The sequence below is a fragment of the Pseudophryne corroboree genome, chromosome 3 (assembly GCF_028390025.1).
Source record: "Pseudophryne corroboree isolate aPseCor3 chromosome 3, aPseCor3.hap2, whole genome shotgun sequence".
Classification (NCBI taxonomy): Eukaryota; Metazoa; Chordata; class Amphibia; order Anura; family Myobatrachidae; genus Pseudophryne; species Pseudophryne corroboree.
In genome coordinates, this window is record NC_086446.1 from 309,574,215 (window position 1) to 309,601,714 (window position 27,500).

General features: G+C 45.4%; 2 protein-coding genes across 4 annotated transcripts in view; both read right to left on the reverse strand.

The window, feature by feature from the left end:
- ZNF385C (zinc finger protein 385C) overlaps nucleotides 1-27,500 on the reverse strand; it is a 563,435-nt gene that overhangs the window by 190,810 nt on the left and 345,125 nt on the right. The window lies entirely within an intron of this gene.
- Nucleotides 12,428-27,500, reverse strand: part of C3H17orf113 (chromosome 3 C17orf113 homolog) — an 18,219-nt gene continuing 3,146 nt past the window's right edge. The window contains exons 2-3 of the mRNA XM_063959412.1: nucleotides 26,903-27,500; nucleotides 12,428-14,427 (exon numbers count right to left, since the gene is read on the reverse strand). The exon at nucleotides 26,903-27,500 is cut by the window's right edge and continues 19 nt beyond it. Coding sequence (XP_063815482.1) covers nucleotides 12,907-14,427; nucleotides 26,903-27,472 — 2,091 coding nt within the window. The 5' untranslated portion in view covers nucleotides 27,473-27,500 and the 3' untranslated portion in view covers nucleotides 12,428-12,906. The remainder of the gene's footprint in view (nucleotides 14,428-26,902) is intronic.

The window sequence follows — 27,500 nt, forward strand, 5'->3', positions numbered from 1 at the left end:
TTCCATAAATGCAGAGAAGAGATACGGACAGCTATTCAGCAGAGATATGGCATTACATTGCACGACACAGTCTTTTGCTTACTGGAAAAAAAAACAGCAATAGTAGACTATGCATATCATACTTGCCTACCTGACCCTCTCCATGAGGGAGAAAATGCTCTGTTCCTGGACTTTCCTGGTAATGTATGATTGCCATCACCTGAGGTGAGCTAGTTAATTGATAAGAAAGGTATTTCACCACAGGTGATGGCAATCATACATTACCAGGAAAGTCCAGGAACAGAGCATTTTCTCCCTCATGGAGAGGGTCAGGTAGGCAAGTATGATGCATATAGCCCAAGCATATATTGTATCTAGTAAGCTCATATGTTTCACTGAAATCTACACAGTATAAAGAAGGAACACAATAGTATTGTAACTACACAAAAATGTATAGTGGATGCCAGGATAGTTAAACTTCCCAGATTTTATAGTAAACTGTAAATATTAATTATGGTAACAGGTGTCCTAATAATGTTTAATTCAGGGTGTGGAATGCATGGTGAAAGTTCAACAAAAGAAAATAGCGCACACACTTTTCCTTAATTTGTGGTAAGTACTCATTGGGGGTAATTCCAAGTTGATCGCAGCAGGAATTTTGTTAGAAATTGGGCAAAACCATGTGTACTGCAGGGGAGGCAGATTTAACATGTGCAGAGAGAGTTAGATATGGGTGGATTATTTTATTTCTGTGCAGGGTAAATACTGGCTGCTTTATTTTTACACTGCAAATTAGATTGCAGATTGAACACACCCCACCCAAATCTAACTCTCTCTGCACATGTTAAATCTGCCTCCCCTGCAGTGCACATGGTTTTGCCCAATTGCTAACTAAATTCCTGCTGCGATCAACTTGGAATTACCCCCATTGTTTCTGAATGTAACTCAGAGCAAGAAGAAACTTCCCGTTTATGCAGTAGCGAATTTCCTATTAGGCACGTGAGGCACGTGCCTAGGGGAAGCACTTGTTTGGGGGCAGTACTTGTTTGGGGGCAGCACTTGTTTGGGGGCAGCACTTGATGCTTGTGTTGGTACTGTCAAACCAAAAAGTAATAGAAACTGCTAAATATTTCCACTGTATTGTACCATATATCATCTTGAATGGAGTATAAATGGGTAGGACATGCACATACTGTCCCTGTAAGCGGTCTTATTTAGTAAGTATGTATATATAATAAAACAAAAAGAAAATCATAGTTAGTGGCATTTTAAATTATTCTATTAAATTGGCTATAAGGCCTTATAACCAGGGACGTGCAGTCAGGGGAGGCAGTGCCTCCCCTGTCATAATGATTAAGATAATACAAAGAAGATGCATATGACACATATTCTGTGCCATATGTATCTTCTTAATATTATTCTTATCGTTGCTGTTTTGAATATGTGTTTGGGAGGCACCGATCGTGGTGCCTCCCGTTGTCACTGGGGAAAGTATGGAGAGCGGGGGGTGGGCACGGGCGGGGACTAGCCATGGGCTGTAAAAGCCCATTGAAAATATATGGGAAAGCGGCACCATTAGTGGTGCCGCTTTCCATCAGGGACGTGCTTTCAACCTATGAAAGCACGTCCCTGTCAGTGAGGCCACAGTGATTGGCCAGCGGATCCGTCACTGGATCCGCTGTCAATCACTGTGTGGGCGACGTTGGCGGAGGAGGTGCGGGCGGCGGGATGCGGCGATGGTGCGGGCGGCGGGATGCGGCGGTGGAGCGGGCGTCGGCAGTGCGGGTTGCGGCGGTGGTGGAAATTACCTTTATCCTGCAGAGTTTGGCAGCGGAGCGGTTCCAGTTTCAAAAATGGCGCCTCAGCGTCATTTTTGAAATTCAAGATGGCCGCCGCGAGCCAATCACGGCTCGCTGCGTCATCGCCCCGCCCCCTCCGGCTGACTTATATAAGTCAGCACGAGGCGGCGGAGAGTCAGTCCGACGGCGGAGGAGGAGCTGTGAAGAGCTCCTGAAGAATGAAGACGCCGGAAGTCCTGGCTGGGCGGCGGCTATGCAAAAGAGCTTAGCAGCCGCCGCCCACCAGGTGAAGACGCTGGAAGCCCTGGGGAGGTGGCGCACCGCCAGGTGAAGACGCCGGAAGCCCTGGGAAGGCGGCGGCCACGCAAAAGAGCTTAAAGGCCGCTGCCCCCAGGTGAAGACCCAGTTTAATAAAGCTTATTTTAAAGACTTGTGTGATGTTTTTATTTTAATATTTTCTTTACAGGTGGACTACAGGTGCCAGCGGGCACTTTATGTCCGGGCATGCTGGCACTTGTGGTTCTCCAAGTGCCAGCATGCTGGGGCAGGCTTGCTGGGACCTGTAGGCTACCTGTAAAGAACAATATTACTATTCTTTGCAGGTGGACTACAGGTGCCAGCAGGCCCTTTGTGTCCGGGCATGCTGGCACTTGTGGTTCTCCAAGTGCCAGCATGCTGGGGCAGGCTTACTGGGACTTGTAGGCCACCTGTAAAGAACACTATTAACACACAATGAACCCCGCACCCACCGCCACCAGGGGTGCGGGGCATAGCACTGGGCTATCAGCCCAGTGCTGGTTATTGCTCGGGAGGGGGGACTCTATTTTAATTTTTTGGGGTTCCCACTTTCCGAGGAATTCCAACCCTGGGCTGACTGGCTGGGGGGCAGATTAATGTTATGGCAGGGGGACCCCACACTGAGTGTCTCCCCTGCTGTGGCATTACTCCCCCTGGCTGGTTCTGCCTAGTGCTGGTTTTACTGGTGTGTTGGGGGACCACCCTTTTTTTTTTTTTTTTTTTCGGGGGGGGGAGGGCTTGTTAGCTGCCAGTGCCTCCCCAACCAGTGACCTCACCGCACGTCACTGCTTATGACCAATCAATAAAAATAATAAAATTATGCAAGTGGGAAGGGGGGGGGGGGTGTTTACCTTTATGTCAGTTCTCAATTTGATGGCTGCACTGACCAGATTGGGCTTAATCTATAGATTATGCTAAAATATTTCTACCATAACACAATGGATGCAATGCAGATTTCAAGCAAAGCATACCTCCCAACTTTTGATCCACAGCAGGAGGGACAGTAACAATTGCCTCCCCCTCCCCCCCCCCCCCCCCCCCGGGACACTGCGACCTGCGAGTGGGACAGCAGGACAGACCGTGAAAAACGGGACTGTTCCACCTAAATCGGGACAGTTTGGAGGTATTAGTAAAGCCTGGGACAAGTAAATGTGTCAGGGTAACAATGTTTGATATTACTCTGAAATGTCACTGCAGCTTCGTTCATTTATGATTAGACTGAAAGGGGAGAAGCAGAAAACACGCTGGGTAGAAGTTTTTAGCTCAGTAATAGAGCTATTAGTATACTTTCATTTGTAACAGTGGATATACCTGCTGTTCAAAATGGAATGTTATGGTTCAAAATTAAAAAGCATGGGTGGAATATCCTCTTTAACCTGATTCACTGCCAAGTGCACAAGGTTCCTAAGAGAAAGGAAAAACTCATCACAAAGCACCTGTAGTACATCAGTATGACCTGCCTCCACCACTAAAGATCGCACGCTTGAATTAGGACATCACAACGTTGTGGCACAAGCTCTAGGTGAAAGGTCACCATTGCCAGATATAGGTGGGAATTCTATTAGCCCCATTTATTGAACAGGGGTGAAAAAGGGTGATAGACTTGAGTTTCAACACTTGGGATATTCAATTAGAAACCCTTTTTCTCACCTGTTAATCTGTTTTTGGGCGTTAACCCACAGAATCCGGGATAAATTCCCGGACCTGTGTGTTAACATGGTCGCGGCTTCCGAAAACAGGCTATTTGTCTGGGATTTCTTTTCTGTCTGTTCAGACCCAAATATAAATCCCTGTTAAGTGCAGCCTTCGGGGACTAACTGATTAGCCCCGGGGGGATCAATTGGGCATGGTAAATTACTGTGGCTAACAGAATTCCCCCCATAGTCTGTTGATCACAAGAAAACCAATATTATACAAAAAAAAAGGAGGGCGGTAATTGGTGAGATTCTAAAACAAAAACAGACTCTTGATCTCCCGTATCATGGTAGATACTAGCGTTTTTAAGAATCCTTTCCTTCTTTCAAACCATGGTGTTCCTTAATAGATATTGCCTCGGCGTTATAAAATACATCTCTATATCTCTACGGAAAATAAGATTTTAAACCTACCGGTAAATCTATTTCTCCTAGTCCGTAGAGGATGCTGGGGACTCCGTAAGGACCATGGGGTATAGACGGGCTCCGCAGGAGATAGGGCACCTAAAAAGAACTTTGACTATGGGTGTGCACTGGCTCCTCCCTCTATGCCCCTCCTCCAGACCTCAGTTAGAGAACTGTGCCCAGAGGAGATGGACAATACAAGGCAGGAATTAGCAATCCAAGGGCAAGATTCATACCAGCCCACACCAATCATACCATGTAACCTGGAACATACATAACCAGTTAACAGTATGAACAAACGACAGTAACGGTCCAAGACCGATGTCAACTGTAACATAACCCTTATGTAAGCAACAACTATATACCAGTCTTGCAGAGTTTCCGCACTGGGACGGGCGCCCAGCATCCTCTACGGACTAGGAGAAATAGATTTACCGGTAGGTTTAAAATCTTATTTTCTCTTACGTCCTAGAGGATGCTGGGGACTCCATAAGGACCATGGGGTTTATACCAAAGCATCCAATCGGGCGGGAGAGTGCGTATGACTCTGCAGCACCGACTGAGCAAACGCTAGGTCCTCATCAGCCAGGGTATCAAACTTGTAGAATTTAGCAAAAGTGTCTGACCCCGACCAAGTCGCCGCTCGGCAAAGTTGTAATGCCGAGACGTCTCGGGCAGCCGCCCAAGAAGAGCCCACCTTCCTAGTGGAATGGGCCTTAACCGAATTTGGTACCGGCAATCCAGCCGTAGAGTGAGCCTGCTGAATCGTATTACAGATCCAGCGAGCAATAGTCTGCTTCGAAGCAGGAGCGCCAATCTTATTGGCCGCATACAGGACAAACAGAGCCTCTGTTTTCCTAATTCTAGCCGTCCTGGCTACATAAATTTTTAAGGCCCTGACTACGTCCAGGGATCTGGAATCCTCCAGGTCACTTGTAGCCACAGGCACCACAATAGGTTGATTCATATGGAACGAAGAAACCACTTTAGGCAAAAATTGCGGACGTGTCCTCAATTCAGCTCGAGCCACATGAAAAATCAAGTAGGGGCTCTTGTGTGACAAAGCCGCCAATTCTGACACTCGCCTTGCTGATGCTAAGGCCAACAACATGACCACCTTCCAGGTAAGAAATTTCAACTCAACCTTGTTAAGCGGTACAAACCAGTGTGATTTTAGGAACTGCAACACCACGTTCAGGTCCCATGGTGCCACTGGAGGCACAAAAGGGGGCTGGATGTGCAGCACTCCCTTTACAAACGTCTGGACTTCTGGAAGAGAAGCCAATTCCTTCTGAAAGAAAATCGAGAGGGCCGAAATCTGTACCTTAACAGAGCCTAATTTCAGGCCCATATCCACTCCTGTCTGTAGGAAGTGGAGAAGACGACCCAGATGAAAATCTTCCGTAGGTGCATTCTTGGTCTCACACCAAGACACATACTTTCGCCAGATACGGTGATAATGTTTTATCATCACCTCCTTCCTAGCCTTTATTAAAGTAGGGATGACCTCTTCCGGAATCCCCTTTTTTGCTAGGATTCGGCGTTCAACCGCCATGCCGTCAAACATAACCGCGGTAAGTCTTGAAATACACAGGGCCCCTGCTGCAACAGGTCTTCCCTCAGAGGAAGAGGCCAGGGATCTCCTGTGAGCATCTCTTGTAGATCCGAGTACCAGGCCCTTCGAGGCCAGTCTGGGACAACGAGTATCGTTCGTACTCTTCTTCGTCTTATAATCCTCAACACTTTTGTGATGAGAGGAAGAGGAGGAAACACGTAGACCGATTTGAACACCCACGGTGTTACCAGAGCGTCCACTGCTATTGCCTGAGGGTCCCGAGACCTGGCGCAGTACCTCTGAAGTTTTTTGTTGAGGCGTGACGCCATCATGTCTATTTGAGGAGTTCCCCAAAGACGTGTTATGTCTGCAAAGACTTCTTGATGAAGTCCCCACTCTCCTGGATGGAGATCGTGTCTGCTGAGGAAGTCTTCTTCCCAGTTGTCCACTCCCGGAATGAAGACAGCTGACAGAGCGCTTACATGATTTTCCGCCCAGCGAAGGATCCTTGTGGCTTCCGCCATCGCGACTCTGCTTTTTGTCCCGCCTTGGCGGTTCACATGAGCCACTGCTGTGACATTGTCTGATTGAATCAGAACCGGTAGGTTTCGAAGAAAACTCTCCGCTTGTCGAAGGCCGTTGTAAATGGCCCTGAGTTCCAACACATTGATGTGTAGACAGGACTCCTGGTCTGACCAAAGACCCTGAAAATTTTTTCCCTTTGTGACCGCTCCCCATCCTTGGAGGCTCGCGTCCGTGGTAACCAGGATCCAATCCTGAATTCCGAACCTGCGACCCTCCAGGAGGTGAGCACTTTGCAACCACCACAGGAGGGACACTCAGGTCCCTGGGGACAGAGTTATTTTCCGATGTAAGTGCAGATGGGACCCGGACCATTTGTCCAGAAGGTCCCATTGAAAAGTCCTTGCATGGAACCTTCCGAAGGGAATGGCCTCGTAGGCCGCCACCATTTTCCCCAGAACTCGAGTGCATTGGTGAACTGACACCCTTTTCGGTTTTAGCAGGTCTCTGACCATGTTCTGTATGTCTTGGGCTTTCTCTATTGGTAGGAAGACCTTCATTTGTTCCGTATCCAGTATCATACCTAGGAACGGTAGTCGAGTTGTCGGAATCAACTGTGATTTCGGTAGATTTAGAATCCAACCGTGTTGCTGGAGCACTCTCAACGAGAGCGCCACACTGTTCAGCAATTTCTCCCTTGATCTCGCTTTTATCAGGAGATCGTCCAACTATGGGATAATTGTGACTCAATGCTTGCGCAGGACCACCATCATTTCCGCCATTATCTTGGTGAAAATCCTCGGGGCCGTGGAGAGTCCAACGGCAATGTCTGAAATTGGTAATGACAATCCTGTACAGCGAATCTTAGGTATTCCTGATGGGGGGCATATATGGGGACATGAAGGTACGCATCCTTTATGTCCAGAGACACCATAAACTCCCCCTCCTCCATGTTGGCTATTATCGCTCTGAGAGATTCCATTTTGAATTTGAATCTTCTTATGTACAGGTTTAGGGATTTCAGATTCAAAATAGGTCTGACCAAACCGTCCGGTTTCGGGACCACAAATAGGGTTGAGTAGTAACCTCTTCCCTGCTGGTGCAGGGGAACCTTGATTATCACTTGCTGTATACACAGCATTTGAATTGCAGCTAACACTACATCCCTTTCCGATGTGGAAGCTGGTAGGGCCGATTTGAAAAATCGGCGCGGGGGCACCTCCTCGAATTCCAATTTGTAACCCTGGAAAACTATTTCCAACACCCAGGGATTCAGGTCCGAACTGACCCAGGCCTGACTGAAAAGTCGAAGACGTGCCCCCACCGGTGCGGACTCCCTCAGGGGAGCCCCAAGCATCATGCTTTGGGTTTTGGAGCAGCCGGGGAGGACTTTTGTTCCTGGGCACCTGCCGAAGAAGGTGCTCTCTTGCCTCTGCCCTTACCTCTGGCGAGGAAAGAGGATCCCCGACCTCTTTTGGACTTGTGCGACCGAAAGGACTGCATCTGATAGGGTGTTACTTTCTTTTGCTGTTGGGGAATATATGGTAAAAAAATTTGATTTACCTGCTGTAGCTGTGGAAACCAGGTCCGTCAGCCCATCCCCAAACAATACATCACCCTTATAGGGTAGTACTTCCATATGTTTCTTGGAATCCGCATCACCCGTCCACTGGCGAGTCCATAAGGATCTTCTCGCTGAGACAGACATGGCATTGGCCCTAGAAGCTAGCAATCCAATGTCCCTTTGAGCATCCCTCATAAATAAGACTGCGTCTTTAATATGGGCTAGAGTTAGGAATATAGTATCCTTATCCATATTATCAAATTGATCTGTCAGCTCATCTGTCCAAGCTGCAATTGCGCTACACACCCATGCCGACGCAATTGTCGGTCTTAGCACAGCACCCGTATGAGAATAAATACACTTTAAGGTAGTTTCTTGCCTGCGATCTGCAGGGTCCTTAAGGGCCGCTGTGTCAGGAGACGGTAGCGCCACTTTCTTGGACAAGCGCGTCAGGGCCTTGTCCACAGTGGGGGGTGATTCCCAAATCTCCCTATCCTGCTTAGGGAAAGGGTATGCCATATAAATTATTTTGGGGATCTGCGGTCTCTTATCCGGAGTCTCCCAAGCTTTTCCAAAGAATTAATTTAATTCATGAGATGTGGGAAAGTTAATACAGGTTGAGTATCCCATATCCAAATATTCCGAAATACGGACTTTTTTGAGTGAGAGTGAGATAGTGAAACCTTTGTTTTTTGATGGCTCAATGTACACAAACTTTGTTTAATACACAAAGTTATTAAAAATATTGTATTAAATAATCTTCAGGCTGTGGGTATAAGGTGTATATGAAACATAAATGAAATGTGTGAATGTACACACACTTTGTTTAATGCATAAAGTTATAAAAAATATTGGCTAAAATTTCCTTCAGGCTGTGTGTACAAGGTGTATATGAAACATAAATCCCTTCTGTGCTTAGATTTAGCTCCCATCACCATGATATCTCATTATGGTATGCAATTATTCCAAAATACGGAAAAATCCGATATCCAAAATACCTCTGGTCCCAAGCAATTTGGATAAGGGATAATCAACCTGTAATCTGTTTCTTTTCCTTAAACATGTATACCCTTGTGTCGGGGACCGAGGGTTCATCCACAATATGCAACACATCCCTTATTGCCACAATCATACACTGAATGGTTTTAGTCACCCTAGGGTGCAATTTTACTTCGTCATAGTCGACACTGGCATCAGAATCCGTGTTGGTAGTAGTGTCTTGTGTTAAGGGACGCTTTTGAGACCCCGACGGGCCCTGTGAGTCGGTCCAATCTGAGGATTGACCCCCTGATGTCCCCCCTAAATCAGCCTTATCAAGCCTTTTATGTAAAGATGCCACACTTGCATTCAACATATGCCACATGTCCATCCAATCTGGAGTCGGCACAACCGACGGGGACACACCACTCATTTGCTCCACCTCCTCCTTGGAGAAGCCTTCCGCCTCAGACATGTCGACACACACGTACCGACACCCCACACACACAGGGATTAACCTATAAGAGGACAAAACCCCAACCAGGTCCTAAGGAGAGACAGAGAAAGAGTATGCCAGCACACACCAGCGCTTAAAAACACTGGAAAAAATATGTCCAGATAGCGCTTTTGTTATATATATTATGCCAATTCCCACTCACTGCGTCGCTAATGTGCCCCCCTCCTCTTTTTTCCAGCCTGTGAGTTCAGCAGGGGAGAGACCAGGGAGCCAGCGTTTTCCTCAAGCAGCTTCTGTGGAGAAAATGGCGCTGGTTAGTGCTGAGGATCAAGCCCCGCCCACCCGACGGTGGGCTTCGGTCCCAGTGATTTTTTAATAAAATGGCAGGGGATCATAGATTTACTGCCTCCGCAGTCTAAACAAACTGTATTTGTGCCAAAATGTGAGGTTTATTGCTGCCCAGGGCGCCCCCCCCCCCCTGCGCCCTTCAGTGCTGCTGTGTGTGTGTGACTGGGAGCAATGGCGCGCAGCTTACCGCTGCGTGCCTTACCTCATGAAGATCTGATGTCTTCTGCCGCCTAAGATGTCTTCTGCCTTCTCTATCCGGCTCCTATCTTCGGCATCTGTGAGGAGGACGGCGGCGCGGCTCCGGGACGAACCCCAGGTGAGACCTGTGTTCCGACTCCCTCTGGAGCTAATGGTGTCCAGTAGCCTTAGAAGCAGTGCCCAACTTGACAAGCCAGCTCTGCTTCTCTCTCCTCGGTCCCACGATGCAGGGAGCCTGTTGCCAACAGGACTCCCTGAAAATAAAAAACCTAACAAAATTCTTTTTCCACAGAAAACTCTGGAGAGCTCTCTGCAGTGCACCCATTCTCCTCTGGGCACAAGATCTAACTGAGGTCTGGAGGAGGGGCATAGAGGGAGGAGCCAGTGCACACCCATAGTCAAAGTTCTTTTTAGGTGCCCTATCTCCTGGGGAGCCCGTCTATACCCCATGGTCCTTACGGAGTCCCCAGCATCCTCTAGGACGTAAGAGAAGGTAAAGTTACAGTATACCAACAAAAAAAATTTTTTATTACATTTTCTTAAACTTTAATAATCTATTTTTACGCTACTGTGCCACCTACAGGAAATGAGCGTTTAGTCTAGATTTATAAAGAAACTGCATTTTTGGAAAATAAACAGCTATAAAAAAAGTATGAAGGTAGTACGTTGTTCTTAACTAGCCCAAATAATTCCAAAACCTGCTCAGCACTGAGCTCACAAATCATTTGAATAGTATGCCATCTGTTATTGCTGCAGTACTTTATATAACCAACCCTGTGCTTGGGTGTGGTATACTAGATCGACCACACTTAGGTCGACCACTAGTGGTCAGTAGTAAGTAGGTCGACATGGTTTCTACGTCATGTACTAGGTCACATGACAAAAGGGTGACATGAGTTTTTGCACTTTTTTTGGTGTTGTTTTCTCCATACAGTGACCGGGATCCCCGATTAGTGCACCGTGTCCCCTCGCTCCACTACGACTGCGCTCAGCACAGCTTACCATTCCCAATTGTAGACCACGTGGATCGTGAATAAGTTAAAAAAATGAAAATTAATGTGAAAAACTCATGTCGACCTTTTGCCACGTCGACCTAGAATATGTCAACCTAACGTCACTGTCGATCTAGAAACCATGTCCACCTACTTACCTAGACAGTGTCGACCTAAATGTGGTCGACCTAGAGACCGGATACCATGTGCTTTACCACAACTTCTTTACAAGAATCACAAAGCATATTATCCAATAACATTGTACTTCTTTTGGCTCATCAAATCAGCAGCATCTTGATATAACCTGTGTAACCCAAACATATTCACATGTCCTCTGAGAAAACATTTGCGTATAGCTGCAGAGGTCTTAAATGCTAACCTGTGACTAGATTGGGCAGGGGCAAACGTAAAGGAAAACATAATTTAACAGGGCAAATTGAAATTACATTGAAAGTGACCCACCCTTAAAGTGGGGATGTAGTTGGCGTCCTGCCAATCAGGATGTCAGCAGTAAGAAGACCGGCATATGAATCCCGACAGTCACGATCATGAACGTAAGTATGAGGGGGAGGGTTAGGGTCAGACTGCAGGAGGGGAGGTTAGGCACTGGGAGGGGGGGGGGTTAGGGTTAGGCTGTGGGATAGGGAGGCTTAGGGGGAGGGTAAGGGGGAGGGTTAGCCTACTTACTTAAATGTGTTGGTATTCTAACCATCGGAATGCCTCTGTCAGTATTCTGACCACCGGCATCCTGACTGTCTGGAACCTGTACTCAACCCCTTAACGTGTACACATCATATACATGCCTCTGGGAGAGACAATCAATTCACTAGGAATCTGGTACACATATCAGGCAGTTCAGTTTTAATCTCCCGTATCATGGCTGCTACTAGCAGGGGAGCCCCCCTGTTTGAGAGATGACTGTCCACTCTTTCACACTATGGTGTGCTGTAATTGATATGGCCTCATGATTATTAGGCAATATGCTGCCATATTTGTGGCCTGAACCAATAGCCTTGAGAATGCAGCCTATCTAACCCTGGGAACCAGTTATATCACAGAGGTAATAAGTGGCTCCTTGATGTTACTGTAAATCCACAGTATACTGCACATCTGGAAAATGACTAACTTCTATGTGGTATACATTAAGCAATAGCATTTTAATAAAATATATGGAAGTAGGCATTCATTAGCCAGTAATAAGTCCTCAGAATTGTATAAAAATTTTTTAAAGGCTTTTTCCAATACCACGTTACAGATATAACAAACCTTATATTGCATTTTAAGCATCGCATGTCAATACTTCAAATTAGATAGTTAACGGTAAAATGAGACTATTGTCATCTGAGTGTAACGCTGCATAATAAATTATATTTTATGCTGTAGAATGTACGTCAACTTAAAAAAATAATAATAACAACACACTGGACATAACAATGAATCTGTAAAAAAAAAATGGCACAAAAAAGTGAATGCCCTAAATTGTAACAAAAAGTGTAAAGGTGCTTAGTACAAGTACTGATAATGGAAGACTAATTTGGACCTTTAACAAAAACTTTCATATGATTATACCAAGTCTATTAATGTAGAATAAACTATATGCTTTGGTAAGAACAGTGAGAGAAAATTAAATGCAAGAAAATAAAATAATAAAGTGGTCTTTATACAAAACCAATGCAAATGCAATATATACTTGGTCAGCCATCACAAGAGATTTAACATTTTCTTGATTGCATGTGTTTAGGTCTGCGATATTCAAGGGTGCTGTTCACGTTTTTTCATCTCAAAGGCAGCATACACAATGTAACAACATGTAGAAAGACCAGATACCATTCAAAAGTGGGTCATAGAAAAAGAAGCAGCGTTTCTCTAGAAAGCCATATCTGAACCATCGGCCCCATTACCCGGTTCTGGAAGGCTGGTCTAGGATACCAATATATTCATCTAGGAAATATAACAAGTGAACATAAAATTGGTTTACAGTTTTAAAAACTTGCACTTGAAACAGTATTTCTTCTTTTCCTGCAGCTATGTAGCATACTATAACACTGAAATACAAAACATTAGAACCCTGTGTTTCCAGTAACTAGTATAATCTCATTAATAATGAATACTACTACTTTATGCACATACAAAAGACTCTGGTTCCCGTGTGTTCTCATAGTAGTCAATTGCTCTAGCAAAGTCCACCTCGTTAAGTGCTGGGCCATCTATGGCAATTTTTAAAACATCGCAGAGATCACCCACCATTCTTCCTGGCCAAAGACTATGCTTCCACAGTTCCTTTGCACGGCTGATTTTTTCAAAGAGTGCAGACCCAAGTGGCATGACTAAAGCGATAGCTGCTAAGACAGTGAAGTCAGGAAAGAGCTCATGCATCTCAGAGTTTGTGTGGACCAGCTTTACACATAGGTCTCGAAAAGTCAGGTGGCTAAGGCTAAATACTATACGTTTAAAGAGAGCAAAGTCATTTGATGCTCGCTCTGGAACAAGAACATGAGAGAAATACTGCAGCAGGTGGCGCAGTTCTACCTCACCATAGGCACCAATATCATCCAGGGAGGATGGGTAACACTTTGGATTGAAAAGAACAGAAAAAGAGCTAACTACTTTGAGCACATTGCCAGGAAAATGGTCTTGCAGGCATTTGCATACATTTTCAAGACAGGCTTCCTTTATAATTTCAAAGTTTTTCAACTGGACTTTGGAACAGTCAACCAACTCTACCCCTTTGTAGTAGAACCTGCTTTCATTATCCTCATCAGGATGCTCATTCAACTCATTGAGGAATTCTTGAAAGTTTTGGCCATTTGTGGACCTTTGAGCCTGCAGGGTAGCCTGTGAAGCAGTCACTATTGGATTCACCATAGATATGTCTAGATCCTCAATCTGAAAGAATTGGTTGAGTTTCTGGAAGATGGGAAGTATATCGAGAAGCACCTTTGTAAAAGCCACAAACCAGAATTTTTTAAGCTCTAGGCATAGTCCATTAGCTATAGGAGACTTTGCAGATTCACTTTCAAGTAAAAGAACTAGTGTTGGCCAAGATGAGTCAACGGTTTCGACAGCTGGTAAGATACATGTCCAGTGAATTGTTCCTGGACAATTCAAATCTATGCCACAGATGTTGAGAACATTATGCAAATCATGAAAGCTATGGCTTTCCCCATTCTTATTGCCATACAGTCTAAACACAGCGTCCATTACACATTCATATTTCCTTGCATAATCAACACTTATAATACTTTCAGCTGGCAGTAAAGACCGTCTGTGTGAAATACAGTGAAGCTCTGTTACAAATGGGCAAAGAGATTTCTGCTTCTCACCCACACCATTTTGCCTGTCTGACATCAGCGATGAACCATCTGAACTTAACCAAGCTACTTTTTTTGTTGGGACATGAAAGTCGTTCAGTATCTCCATCAGTTTGTCTATCACAGAGTGGGCATCCCCTAAACATAACTCAAACCTGCCCAGGAATGTGATGTACAGCTGTCCATCACAAGGTGAAATAGATGTTGTGAACACAACAAGACTTCTGTGTTCTGCTATATCCACGGTCTCATCAACTACCAGCCCAATGAACGGGGAGTCTTTCAGTCTCTTTCGATCTTCACTGTGCAGTACTTTAACAATGGCTGCCTGAAGTGATCAAAGACAAGAGTACATCAATCCTTTTCATTTATCATGAGAAAGTCACACAACTGCATGATATATTATCAGCAATATACAGAGAGGAATTTTAGAACTACAAAATGAACTTGTTTCTGGGAATAACGGACACATTTTTAAGAGCGGGAGGGCTGCAGTGTATTATAATGCTGCATAAATTCATATGCTATTAATACTACCGTATGGAAAACATATAGTTAACTTTATCAGGCTTTAAATGACTAATACAACAGAAAACTGCATTTATGCTTTGTGCTTGCCTGATTCAATTGGCAACATGTACAGAATAAGCAGTCCATGCAAAATTGCATCACTAATTTTTAAAACCTGTTCCATCATATAAAGTGAGGTCTACCGGAATTCCTGAAGACAACACACATCCCAGATATTGTGAACATGTAACTTGCGTTAACAGATAGCGCTCTGAAAATAAAACGTTATACCTAATACCTTTTTCTTTAATTCTGTTATAGAAAAACATATTTGGAATGACGATTTCGCTTCCTCTGACAACAAATCCGCAAACTACTTGACCTATTTAATGTAGAGACAGTAGAGAAACACAGAGGCTCAGACAGTCACTCTCTCTCTCTCTCTTTCCCGTTACTGGCCATGCAAATCTGTACCCTCCTGCCAGAATTTACTGGGCTCAGACAATGCCTCATGGCATCTGTACAATTCCATTTCATTTCCGTGGAAAGAAGAACTGTGTGTACTTCGGGAGGGGAGGTTTTGAACAATGGCTTGAGGTTTGATCTGAGAGTCGGTCACTGATTAATTACAGGCTGTGGCCACTCCGATACATTTTTTTTTTAAAGGGCAAATAACCAAAACCCAGTGACCTTTGATTTTTTTCCTTAAAATGTATTTATTTCCCTGCCTTTAATACAGCATCCCTTGCGTAAAGGTTATCCAGAAATGGGTATTGCCACCCAAACAGGACTGCTTCAGTAACCAGAAGAACTTTGTTTAATGGCCCACCATTTTTTTTTCCATAGTGACTCGCGATTATTTTTATAATGTTTAAAATGTACTAAAAAATTCAAGAAAATCTTGATTCTTTGGCTTATATCTTATATGAAAAAAAAAAAGAATACTTTTGAAAGTTATTGTGGTTTTTCACCAAAATATATAATTAAATAATTCACACAATATATATAGAAAATAGACTATAATAAAGGCCTACATATATATTTCATTAGACTAACATGTTTTATGTATAAATTACCTTGAGAAAAAAACAGGGTGACTACTATCAAGCTAGCCTTGTCACACACCAGAGGCGGCGTTCGCCGTGCTTACCCCTGCGTGTCTGCTGGTCGGTGTTGCGGCCTCTGCCTTCGGTGGGCCACGGGCTCCGGCGTCTGGTTGGCGCGGCTACCGGCGGTTCTCCGGGACATGGGCGCCACCATGACACCCGGTATCACGTGAACGGGGGGCAGGTGACGTCATCAGACTGCTCCGCCAATCCAGTGCTGGCGGGAGATTCAAAGTCAGACGCCGGACAGAGCTTCAGTGCCTGAGTATCGTCTTTCCTTGACGTAGATGCCAGTGCTCTTGTTCCCGGCAAGGATCTCTGCAGTTGTACTCCAGTGTCTCCGGCATTTCCAGCTGCCAGTTCGCTACACCGGCGCCAGTGTATTCAGCGGCCGGTAAATCTCTCTGCGTACCAGTCATCCGTGTTCCTAGTAATCAGCGTCTCAAGTCTCCGTTCTCAAGTTCCACAGATCCGACAGCGTCTCAAGTCTCCGTTCTCAAATTCCACAAATCCAACAGCGTCTCAGTCTCCGTTCTCAAGTTCTACAAATCCACAGCGTCTAAAACCCCTGCACTTCAGTTTCTCACATCAGCGTCTCTGTCACCACTCACAAGTTCTTCAACCATCTGTGTCATTAATCATCATTCATAAGCTCCATCAGTTATCAGTGACTTTCAAACATCACCCACAGTTTCTTCAATTACCAGCATCCCCAATACTGCTCACTAAACCCTTCAGTGGGTCTGGACATTTCCTCATTTATTCCTTTTTGGCATTTGACTTTAAGTTGTTTTCCTTTGCAATAAAGCTCTTTACTATTTCATCAAACTCCACTGTCAGCGTCCTGTATGAGGAGATCCTATATCAGGCCTTCCCGTTTCCAGCTCAATTGTGGTTCCTCTTCCCAACCATCGGAAGAATCCCCGAGTTCACAACACCCCCAGTCTAGGCCAGTGACAGTATACTCAGGCCACATGGACCCGGGGAATCGGAACCCAGAGGCAAGCGCCATGTAGGACCTAGTTTCCAGAGTACAGAGTCAAGAAGCAGCACAGAATCAGGTGATGCATTATCTCCAGGAGTTATCTGGTCGGATGGATCAAATCCAGACTTCGCTGGCTACAGTGTTTCCAGCTCCAGCCCCAGTATCCGCTCCAGTGGTTGTCCCTGGCAATGCTTCCTCCTTGTCTGGAACCAGGTCACGCCTTCAGCTTCCCACTGCTCCTCGTTATAACGGGAATCCAAAAAATTGCTGTGGATTCCTCAATCAGTGTGAGGTACATTTCTAACTCCTCTCACACAACTTCCCTACTGATCGGTCTAAAGTGGCATTTATTATCTCGTTACTTGAGGGTTCAGCGTTGGAGTGGGTGTCACCGTTGTGGGAGCGATCAGATCCGTTAGTTTCCAGTTATACTAACTTCTTGGCGTCATTCCGAAGGATCTTTGATGAGCCTGGCAGGACGACTGCTGCCTCAGCTGACTTGCTCAGAGTTCGACAAGGCTCTCGTACAGTGGGACAGTATGTAATTCACTTTCAAACTATAGCTTCTGAACTGAGCTGGAATAATGATGCCCTTCGGGCTGCTTTTTGGAACGGGCTCTCGGATCGTTTAAAAGACTAATTGATTACTAGAGATCTGCCGGATTCCTTGGAACAGTTGATCTCACTCTGTGTGAAGGTGGATCTTCGTATGCAGGAACGAGGTGGTGAACGTAGTCGGTCTGACCGGTCGAGGCTCCGATCTCTTCCTTCCAAGCAGACAGTCAATTCCAGTACAGATGAACCCATGCAGATTAATCGGTCTCGGCTGTCCCCAGAAGAGCGCCAGCGTCGGCGTGAGGGTAGACTCTGCCTCTACTGTGGAGCCGCGGATCATTTCCTCAAGTCTTGCAAGTCTCGCCCGGGAAAACGGGCAGTCCTAGCTTGTTCCGGAGAAGTCAAGCTAGGGGTTGTTTCTCAGTCTTCTCCGGCAGTAGACTGTCTACTTTCAGTATCTCTGTTTTCTCAGTCTGAAGTCAAAACCGTTAAGGCATTGTTGGACTCAGGAGCTGCGGGGAATTTTATTTCTCTTTCCTGCGCCCATAATTTGGGATTGACGTTACAGTCGGTCGACCGACCTATTACGATAACTGCTATTAATGGTACCCAAATTCCTAATGCTCTGATTACAAGTCATACTATGCCAATCAAGCTACAAGTGGGAGCTTTGCACCAAGAACATCTGGAGTTCCTTGTGATTCAAGAGATGTCTCACGATCTCGTCCTTGGTCTTCCCTGGCTTAAGCTTCACAACCCTCACGTCGACTGGAAGTCGACACAGATAATTTCTTGGCGTCCTTTACGTCACTCGAATTGTCTTACTCCTGTTTACCCACTTCGTGCATTGTCTAAGTTGGACGTAGAGCTTATTCCAGAGGCTTATCAGGAGTTTACAAATGTCTTCTCGGAACAGGCGGCCGATAAATTACCCCCGCATAGACCCTGGGATTGTCCTATTGAGCTTATTCCGGGGAAAATGCCACCTCGCGGTCGTACCTATCCTTTGTCAGTACCTGAGACTCAAGCCATGTCAGAATATATCAAGTCTAATCTGCAGAAGGGATTCATCCGCCCCTCCACTTCCTCAGCAAGAGCAGGCTTCTTCTTTGTGAAGAAAAAAGATGGAGGCCTGAGGCCATGTATCGATTATCGTGGTCTAAATTAAGTCACCATTAAGAACAAGTATCCTCTGCCGCTCATCACGGAGCTGTTCGATAGAGTTCGTGGAGCTCGAGTGTTTACTAAGCTCGATTTAAGGGGAGCTTATAACTTAATACGTATCCGACAAGGGGACGAATGGAAGACGGCCTTCAATACTAGGGACGGGCATTATGAGTACCTGGTAATGCCGTTTGGCCTCAGCAACGCCCCCGCCGTCTTCCAGGGATTCATTAATGAAGTTTTACGGGACATGTTACACCTAAATGTGGTGGTATATTTGGACGACATCCTGATATTTTCGAAGAATCTCTCTGAGCATAGAACACAAGTTAAGGAGGTACTCCTTCGGTTGCGAGAGAACCATCTTTATGGCAAGATTTCCAAGTGCACTTTTGAGGTCCCATCTATTCCATTTCTGGGCTACATTATTTCAGGAACAGAGTTGCGTTTGGATCCGGAGAAACTTTCTGCCATTCGGGACTGGACTCAGCCTCTTTCCCTGAAAGCGGTGCAACGATTTCTAGGGTTCGCAAATTACTACCAGAAATTCATAAGGGGTTTCTCTACTATTGTGGCGCCTATTACTGCCCTAACCAAGAAAGGGGCTGACCCAAGCCATTGGTCCTCTGAAGCAGTGGCAGCGTTCGCTCAGTTGAAGGCAGCCTTTATGACCGCTCCGGTACTTCAGCAGCCAGACTTCCTAAAGCCATTTTTTCTGGAGGTCGATGCTTCTACGGTAGGCATAGGTGCCGTACTTTCGCAGTACGCTCCAGATGGGAAGTTACATCCGTGTGGTTTCCATTCTCGCAAGTTCTCCCCTGCTGAGTTAAATTACACCATTGGAGATAAAGAGCTGTTGGCAATTTAATCTGCCTTAGAAGAATGGAGATATCTTTTGGAGGGTGCTAAACACTTAATTATGATTTTTACGGATCACAAGAATTTACTGTATCTCAAGACGGCCCAGTGCTTGAATCCCCGTCAAGCAAGATGGGCGCTCTTCTTTGCTCGGTTTTCGTTTGTCATTAAGTACTGGGCTGGAACTCTTAACACCAAGGCGGATGCCCTATCCCGTTCCGTAATGGCTTCGGATGAGGAGAATACCGTTGAAAAGGCGTTGATCCTCAGTCCCGTCTCTATCTCTGCGGCTCCCACTGCGTTGGGTCCTCCTCCTGGAAGAATGTCTGTGCCAGCTAAATTTCGACCAAAATTGTTGCAGTGGGCTCACATTTCCAAGTTGTCTGGCCATCCGGGAGTTCAAAAGATGTGGGAATTTCTGGGAAGATATTACTGGTGGGACACTGTGAAGAAGGACGTCCAAGAGTATGTCAACTCGTGTCCTCAATGTGCTCAGCACAAAACTCTACGTCTGCCTCCTGCGGGATTGTTGCATCCACTGTCCATTCCTAAGAGGCCTTGGACTCACATCTCTATGGACTTTGTTACTGAACTACCTCTCTCAAAAGGTCATAACACCGTCTGGGTGATTATCGACCGATTTTCTAAGATGGCACATTTTGTTCCGTTGACCGGATTACCATCAGCTTCTAAGTTGGCTTTGTTATTCATTCGGGAACACTTCCGCCTGCACGGGTTACCTCTGGAGATAGTCTCGGATCGAGGGGTACAGTTTACGGCAAGATTCTGGAGAGTCCTCTGCACGGCTCTACAAATAAAACTCAAGTTTTCGTCTGCTTATCATCCACAGACCAATGGGCAAACTGAACGCGTCAATCAAGATTTAGATACTTTTCTCCGTGTTTACCTCTCTCCCTCACAAGATAATTGGGTGGAGTTGTTGCCTTGGGCCGAGTTCGCCCATAACCGTCTATATCACTCCTCGACTGGTGAGTCTCCATTTTTTATTAATTACGGATTTCATCCCCAAGTTCCGGAATTACCCATTTGTCCTCCAGAAGAAGCTCCTGCTGCAGCCTCTACTCTCCGGCATTTCAGTCAAATCTGGAGTCGAGTTCATGCCAACCTCAAGAGTGTTTCCGGTCGCTATAAGTTCTTTGCGGATAGGAAGCGACGGGCAGCTCCTCAGTACAAGGTTGGTGACAAGGTATGGCTCTCTACCCGCAATCTCCGTTTAAAGGTGCCCACTATGAAGTTCGCTGGTCCTTATCCCGTGTTACAAGTCCTGAATCCGGTTGCCTGCAAATTGGGGTTGCCTTCCCATCTCCGGATACCAAATTCCTTCCATGTCTCTCTTCTTCGCCCTCTTGTTTTGAACCTATTCCATTCCAAGTCCCCAAGGCCAACCTTTGCAGAGGCTGAAGAGGGTACGGACTTTGAGATCAAAGCTATTCTTGATTCTCGCTATCTTCACAAGAATCTACAGTATTTGGTGGAATGGAAAGGTTTTGGCCCCGAGGAAAGGAGCTGGGTCAAAGCTACTGAAGTTACGGCTCCCCGACTGGTGCGGATGTTCCATTCCAGACATCCAACAAAACCTGGAAAGTGTCCAGGGGCCACTCCTGGGGGAGGGGGTACTGTCACACACCAGAGGCGGAGTTCGCCGCGCTTACCCCTGCGTGTCTGCTGGTCGGTGTTGCGGCCTCTGCCTTCGGTGGGCCACGGGCTCCGGCGTCTGGTTGGCGCGGCTACCGGCGGTTCTCCGGGGCATGGGCGCCGCCATGACACCCGGCATCACGTGAACGGGGGGCAGGTGACGTCAGACTGCTCCGCCAATCCAGTGCTGGCGGGAGATTCAAAGTCAGACGCCGGACAGAGCTTCAGTGCCTGAGTATCGTCTTTCCTTGACGTAGATGCCAGTGCTCTTGTTCCCGGCAAGGATCTCTGCAGTTGTACTCCAGTGTCTCCGGCATTTCCAGCTGCCAGTTCGCTACACCGGCGCCAGTGTATTCAGCGGCCGGTAAATCTCTCTGCGTACCAGTGATCCGTGTTCCTAGTAATCAGCGTCTCAAGTTCCACAGATCCGTCAGCGTCTCAAGTCTCCGTTCGCAAATTCCACAAATCCAACAGCGTCTCAGTCTCCGTTCTCAAGTTCTACAAATCCACAGCGTCTAAAACCCCTACACTTCAGTTTCTCACATCATCAGCGTCTCAATCTCCGTTCTCAAGTTCTACTAATCCACAGCGTCTAAAACCCCTGCACTTCAATTCCTCACATCATCAGCGTCTCAGTCTCCGTTCTCAAGTACTACAAAGCCACAGCGTCTAAAACCCCTGCACTTCAGTTTCTCATATCATCAGCGTCTCTGTCACCACTCACAAGTTCTTCAACCATCTGTGTCATTAATCATCATTCATAAGCTCCATAAGTTATCAGTGACTTTCAAACATCACCCACAGTTTCTTCAATTACCAGCATCCCCAATACTGCTCACTAAACCCTTCAGTGGGTCTGGACATTTCCTCATTTATTCCTTTTTGGCATTTGACTTTAAGTTGTTTTCCTTTGCAATAAAGCTCTTTACTATTTCATCAAACTCCACTGTCAGCGTCCTGTATGAGGAGATCCTATATCAGGCCTTCCCGTTTCCAGCTCAATTGTGGTTCCTCTTCCCAACCATCGGAAGAATCCCAGAGTTCACAACACCCCCAGTCTAGGCCAGTGACAAGCCTGAGTTGATAATGATAACGTTTGATCTCATGCTGAAAGACTATGCCCATACATTTCTTTAATTTCCTGCATGCACTTCAACAGTAATAAATGGGCAAGTTGTTCGCATACATGGTACCTTCTCAGCGTAAATGCCACTTCCACTAGTTTTTGTAAGAGTGTGCATAATACAGGGTGAGACAAAAAAATAACTCCCACATTTTAAAGGTTAACAAAAAAGACTGGTAAATGCTATTCAAGATGTTAGTACATAACCTAAAAGTGCATGCAGTTTATTTTCAATTGGTTTTCAATATGATATTGTCCAGATGGTGACCTTCATTCGTGATACACATTTGCAGATGGTTTCTGAAGTTTTGCATCACTTGGCGGATCATTTCCGGCCTTATCAATGCAATTTCTTGACAAAGCTTACTTTAATTTTTCTGGCTACGTTAAAAAGCTGAATTTCATTACTGGGTCGAAAACAAGCTACATCAACTTCATTAGAGGCCTCTATAAAGCCAACGGGGCCATCTGAAAGCTGAGGTCTACAATCATCAACCAGGACCCATTAATGAAAGGAGGGCTGGTATACGCCAAGGAATGACAATATCATAATTAAAACCAATTGAAAATAAACTGTATTCCATGTACTTTTAGATGAGGTACTGAAATTTTGAATAGCATTTATCATGCCTTTTGGCTAACCTGTTAAATCTGGGAGTTTTTTTTTTTTTTTTACCTCACTCTGTATTAAGAAACAGATTTGTATTTTGTACATGACAATCTACATGGATGCAATATGTTCCATACTGTGATGGAAGGAACCACACTGATTGGTTCCCATTGTCATAGGAATAATTTTACGCTTACCCAAGCTCCTATTAATCCAGTGTTGAACAACATAATATTTTTGGTGGGGCCACCAAGTGGTACATAGGGGATACTGTATCATGCAATCAAAAGAGTGGAGAATCCACCATTAGTAGCCCATAGCAACCAATCGGCATTGAGGAAGCATTTATCAAGTACATGCTAAAAAATTATAGGTAGATGCTGATTGGTTTGCTGTGGGCAAGGTATCCAATGGTCCACTTCTCCATTCTTTTCTCTGATTGATACATAAACCTATAGTCCCATAAGGGATGCGCTTAATTTACTAGCTGTCGGGATCCCAGCGGTCAGGATACAGACGCTGGAATCCCGACAGCCGGCAATGCTCTGTCCGTAATCCCGGCGCAACAGGGCAATTCTCGTAGGTGTCCACCGAGCCCGCAAGGGGACTCTTAGCGCTCACTCTGTTTCTGGTATTCTTGCGGGCGGGATGCCGCTGTCGGGATTTTGACAGCCGGTAACCCATAACAAACCCATAAAGAGTTAAAGGATCAATTTAATAAGCAGTAAAAGGAATGAAGAAGTGAGCCAGTGGAGAAGTTGCCCATGGCAACCAATCAGCTGCTACGTATAATTTTATAGAATGCACTTGATAAATGTTACTTCAATGCTGATTGGTTGCCACAAGCAACTTCTCCACTGGCTCACTTCTCCACTCTTTTCACTGCTTCATAAATACACCCCTCAATTTGTGAATCAGAACAAAAGCACAAAGGGTCACTGACAAGTGAGAGTACATCATGTATGATCAGAAAGCACTTGCTGTGCTCACCCTGTGACAGTAAGGTCACTAGCAAGAGGAGTTAGCTATGAGTTGTATGAAACCAGCAAATTTGTTGATAAATGTGGCTAGCACAATACCGGAGCCAGGATATTATCACGTTTCCAAAAGATGATGTTACTGGACCTTATAGAGGTGTAGCAGCTCAGAAGTCTGGATACTGATTGCTAGGACTAGTCCTCTGAAGCCTTGTGGAGGATATACTATGGCTGCTTGTACAAGCAGTAATTGTACCATATACAAGTGGGCGTTTCCCAATAATCAGCTACTCAAAACTTTTAAAGCACAATGTGTAGCAATAAAGCTGTCAGCACTGGCCCTTAAGAACTGAATTATGTTTTGTATGGCACACTGAATTATGTTTAGCCAGGCAACTTTGTTTTTTTGGGTAGTTATTTACAGAAGGAAACACTTTCTATCATTTTAATGATTGTAAGTTAAACTAAACTTTGTAAGCCCCATAGCAAAATCTTGAAAGGGCTAGCCCCACTCCCGCCGTTGTCATTACAATGCCCCTTGTTGGAACAGGAGAGAGAGGGGAGAAACAGACAAAAAAAGGGTGTCAGGGGGAGAGAAAGAGAGAGAAAGAGAGGGTTTTCATGAAAAAAGAGGGAATGAGCATGGAGACCAAGGAGCGAGAGAGGGAGTCAGGGAGAAAGAGAGAGAGAAAGGGATGAGAGAGGAGAGAGAGAGCGGGCACCAGGGAGAAAGAGAGGGTGTCAGAGAGAGAACGGGGGGAGGAGCAAGAGAGAGTGAGGGAGTGGTGTGAGCAGGAGTGAGAGAGTGTGTCAGGGAGGGTAGAGAGAGAGAGAGGGGGGAGCAAGAGAGTGAGTGAGTTTCAGGGAGAGAAAGAAGGAGAGACAGGGAGAAAGACTGGTCTGTGTGTTAAAGTATGAAAGACAGTGCCAGGGAGAGAGACAATGTCAGGGAGAGAGAGAGGGTGTGTGTGTGAGGATGAGAGTAAGGGACAGAGTGACTGTTTCAGGGAGAGAGAGAAAAAGAGAGTGTGTTAGGGAGTTAGGGGGAGAGGGAGAAGGAGCGAGCAGGAGAGACACTACCTGACTACAGCACAGGATTGGGATTGGGGGGATGGTAGGACAGAGAGGAGCATGGATGGATGGACAGACAGAGCACCATATGGGGGTAAAGATGGACAGAAGGATGGGGAACGGGCATAGACGGACGGACAGAGCACAATATGGGGCATAGACAGACACACGGATGGACGCAGGGGGCATAGATGGACGGACAGAGCACCATATGGAGGCATAGATGAATAGATGGGGGTGGGGGGGGGCATAGACGGACAGAGCACCATATGGGGAATAGATGAATAGATGGATGGGGTGGGGTAGGGGGGTCATAGACGGACAGACATATGGCAGGAGAGAGGGGGGCTCACTGTCAGCGGGACTGTGTTGCACTGTCCAAGCACGAACTGTCTGTCAGCCACTCAGCGGCACCACTACTGCAGAAATGCTTCCGGGTTCTCTCCAACAAGTGGCTCCGATCACACATTCAGGACGGCTCTTCACCCTGCCTCCTTCCCTCCCTCCCAGGAAGTAAACTGGTTGAGCCCCGAACCCGGCACGCAGAAGTACTAATTAAAAAACATATATACTGTATAAAGAAAAAGGTGCAGTGTGATTGATTGCTGGGCCTTTGGGCCCCCCAATTGGCCGTGCCCCATACCAGTTGCTTCCCCTGCGCCCTCTATAGTTACGCCATTGCAAGGAAGCGATTAGTGATTCTCCTAGCAAGAGTTTCCTATATGTGACAGAGAGGGACTGTTGTGTGTGTTTAAAGGGAAAAAAAGACCATTGCAATTCGCCAAAAGGGGGTAGAGGAGAATGTTTCTTTTAAACATCACATTATTTTGTTTGTAAGTCTACTGTAGGACACTGCAGGGAGCCATTGGTGACCTGGATAGAAAGTACAATTTAGGCAGGTTTTATAATGATATGGGAATCTCTAAAAACATACATGCAGGGAACTCACAAGATGCACACTCACATAAGATCTACAAGCATTTTAAATTTGCTCTTTAAAATATTGTGTTTTGCGGATAATAGGTTCCACAGCCTGCCTATTTATTGTGCTATATATTATAAGTATCCATAGGGAGCTAATTTATTACCTGCAGGCTGTGATAAATGGCAGATAGGAATTATGTTTCATTTGTAACTGCATATAAAAGTAAGCATCTTTCAGCAATGGGACTGCTCTTACTATGTATCAGGAACCTCCTTAAAAATGAAAAGGCTTTTAACAACAAGGTGTGAATAGAACAAACTTACAATTTCCAATTTAATTTTCCAGAGATTAACGTGGCTCACTCTACAGCTGCCTAGACTAATAAAATGACATGTCTGATTGTTGCTATGGCAAATTTGTATAAATTTCCAAATTTGTGCTATTAAAAGAAGCCATAAATGATTTGCCTCTTTAAAATATATCTATTTTGTAATAGCACTGCCTTCCCTTGAAAAATTGTTTTTTTTTTTTGTGAAGGTCACCTCTTTTTGGACTGCCAGCACTCACCTTCTGCTTCTCTTCACCTTTGGTGTTTCTGTGCAGCAGGAGAGAACTAACAAAAAACAGGATTTCTCTCACTAGAAATAGACGTGAGCAGCGCAGGTGAGCTGCAGAGGTCCCACTTATAGGTCATTGCCGGGATCCTACTCAATACATGAAATCATGGGAGTCAAGGGGAGGGACACCCACTAAAGAATTATTCAAGGGAACAGAGTGCAATAAAAAATATACACATTTTAAAGAGGAAAACCAATTTGAAAAGTGTGCATTTAGTCATTCAGTGCACTTGGAATTAGTGACCTCACAGAGTCACCACAAAGGGCTAATGTCTCAATTATGTTCCCAGGGGATTAATAGGCAACTTTCCCATAAATACTGGTTTAACCCACAAAATGTAAAAGGAGAAGGATATATATTTACTGAGGATCTGTGAAAGAACAGTTATCAAAGGCCACACTTGTTGCAGAACAGTCATACACACACACAAAAAAACACCTTTCATCAATGCCTTTGCAGTAACAAGATACATAGAGCAATAACTCCAAATGTTCTTTCTGAACATGTTCTGCATCAACTGTGTTCTTCTGAAGAGCATAACAAACTTTCCCAAGTCCCTCCTGGCCTCTCATTTTTCTTTATGCTGCACTTATTCCTAGTTTGCCTGTTGCCTGCCAATACCAAATCTGTGTAGACTGTACACACCTGCATTTGTCTTACACTGCTTGGGTGGTAATACTCATTTTGCTCAGAAGACAACAATGCTTCGCACAGATTGAATTTCTGCAGTTCCAGCAGAGAAGTCAGTTTCCCACTGGAAATACCATCCTTGGCCATGCTGTAAACAGTCGTCAGTATAGCGACCTTAGATGGATCCATCTCAGCTTTGATGACTGACTTTATCTCTTGATGAAACTGTAATTCCATGGCCAGCTGCTCACTGTTGACAGCGAGTGCCTGCCTGTGGGCACCAGAGGTCACATGACGTAAAAGTGCGTGCCGCTGAAAATTATCAGTCCCCACAGTGAAGGCATTCTCAGCCTTGCCATGCTTGTTCTTCACAAGAGCCTGTCGGCACTCCATACAAAACATCAGCTTGCGCTCGTAGTCAAACTCCAGCCATGTGAACTCTTCCTTCCAATGCTCATTGAAATACCTCTTACATTTCTTATTTGAATTTGAAGTCTCCCCTGCTGGCTTTTTTCCCGGGGTCACCATGCTCCCAACATTGCCCATGCTGAAATCAAACATTAGAGGCGGGCTGAAGTTTTCCATTCTGCATTAAACAGAGTAATGCACTCTA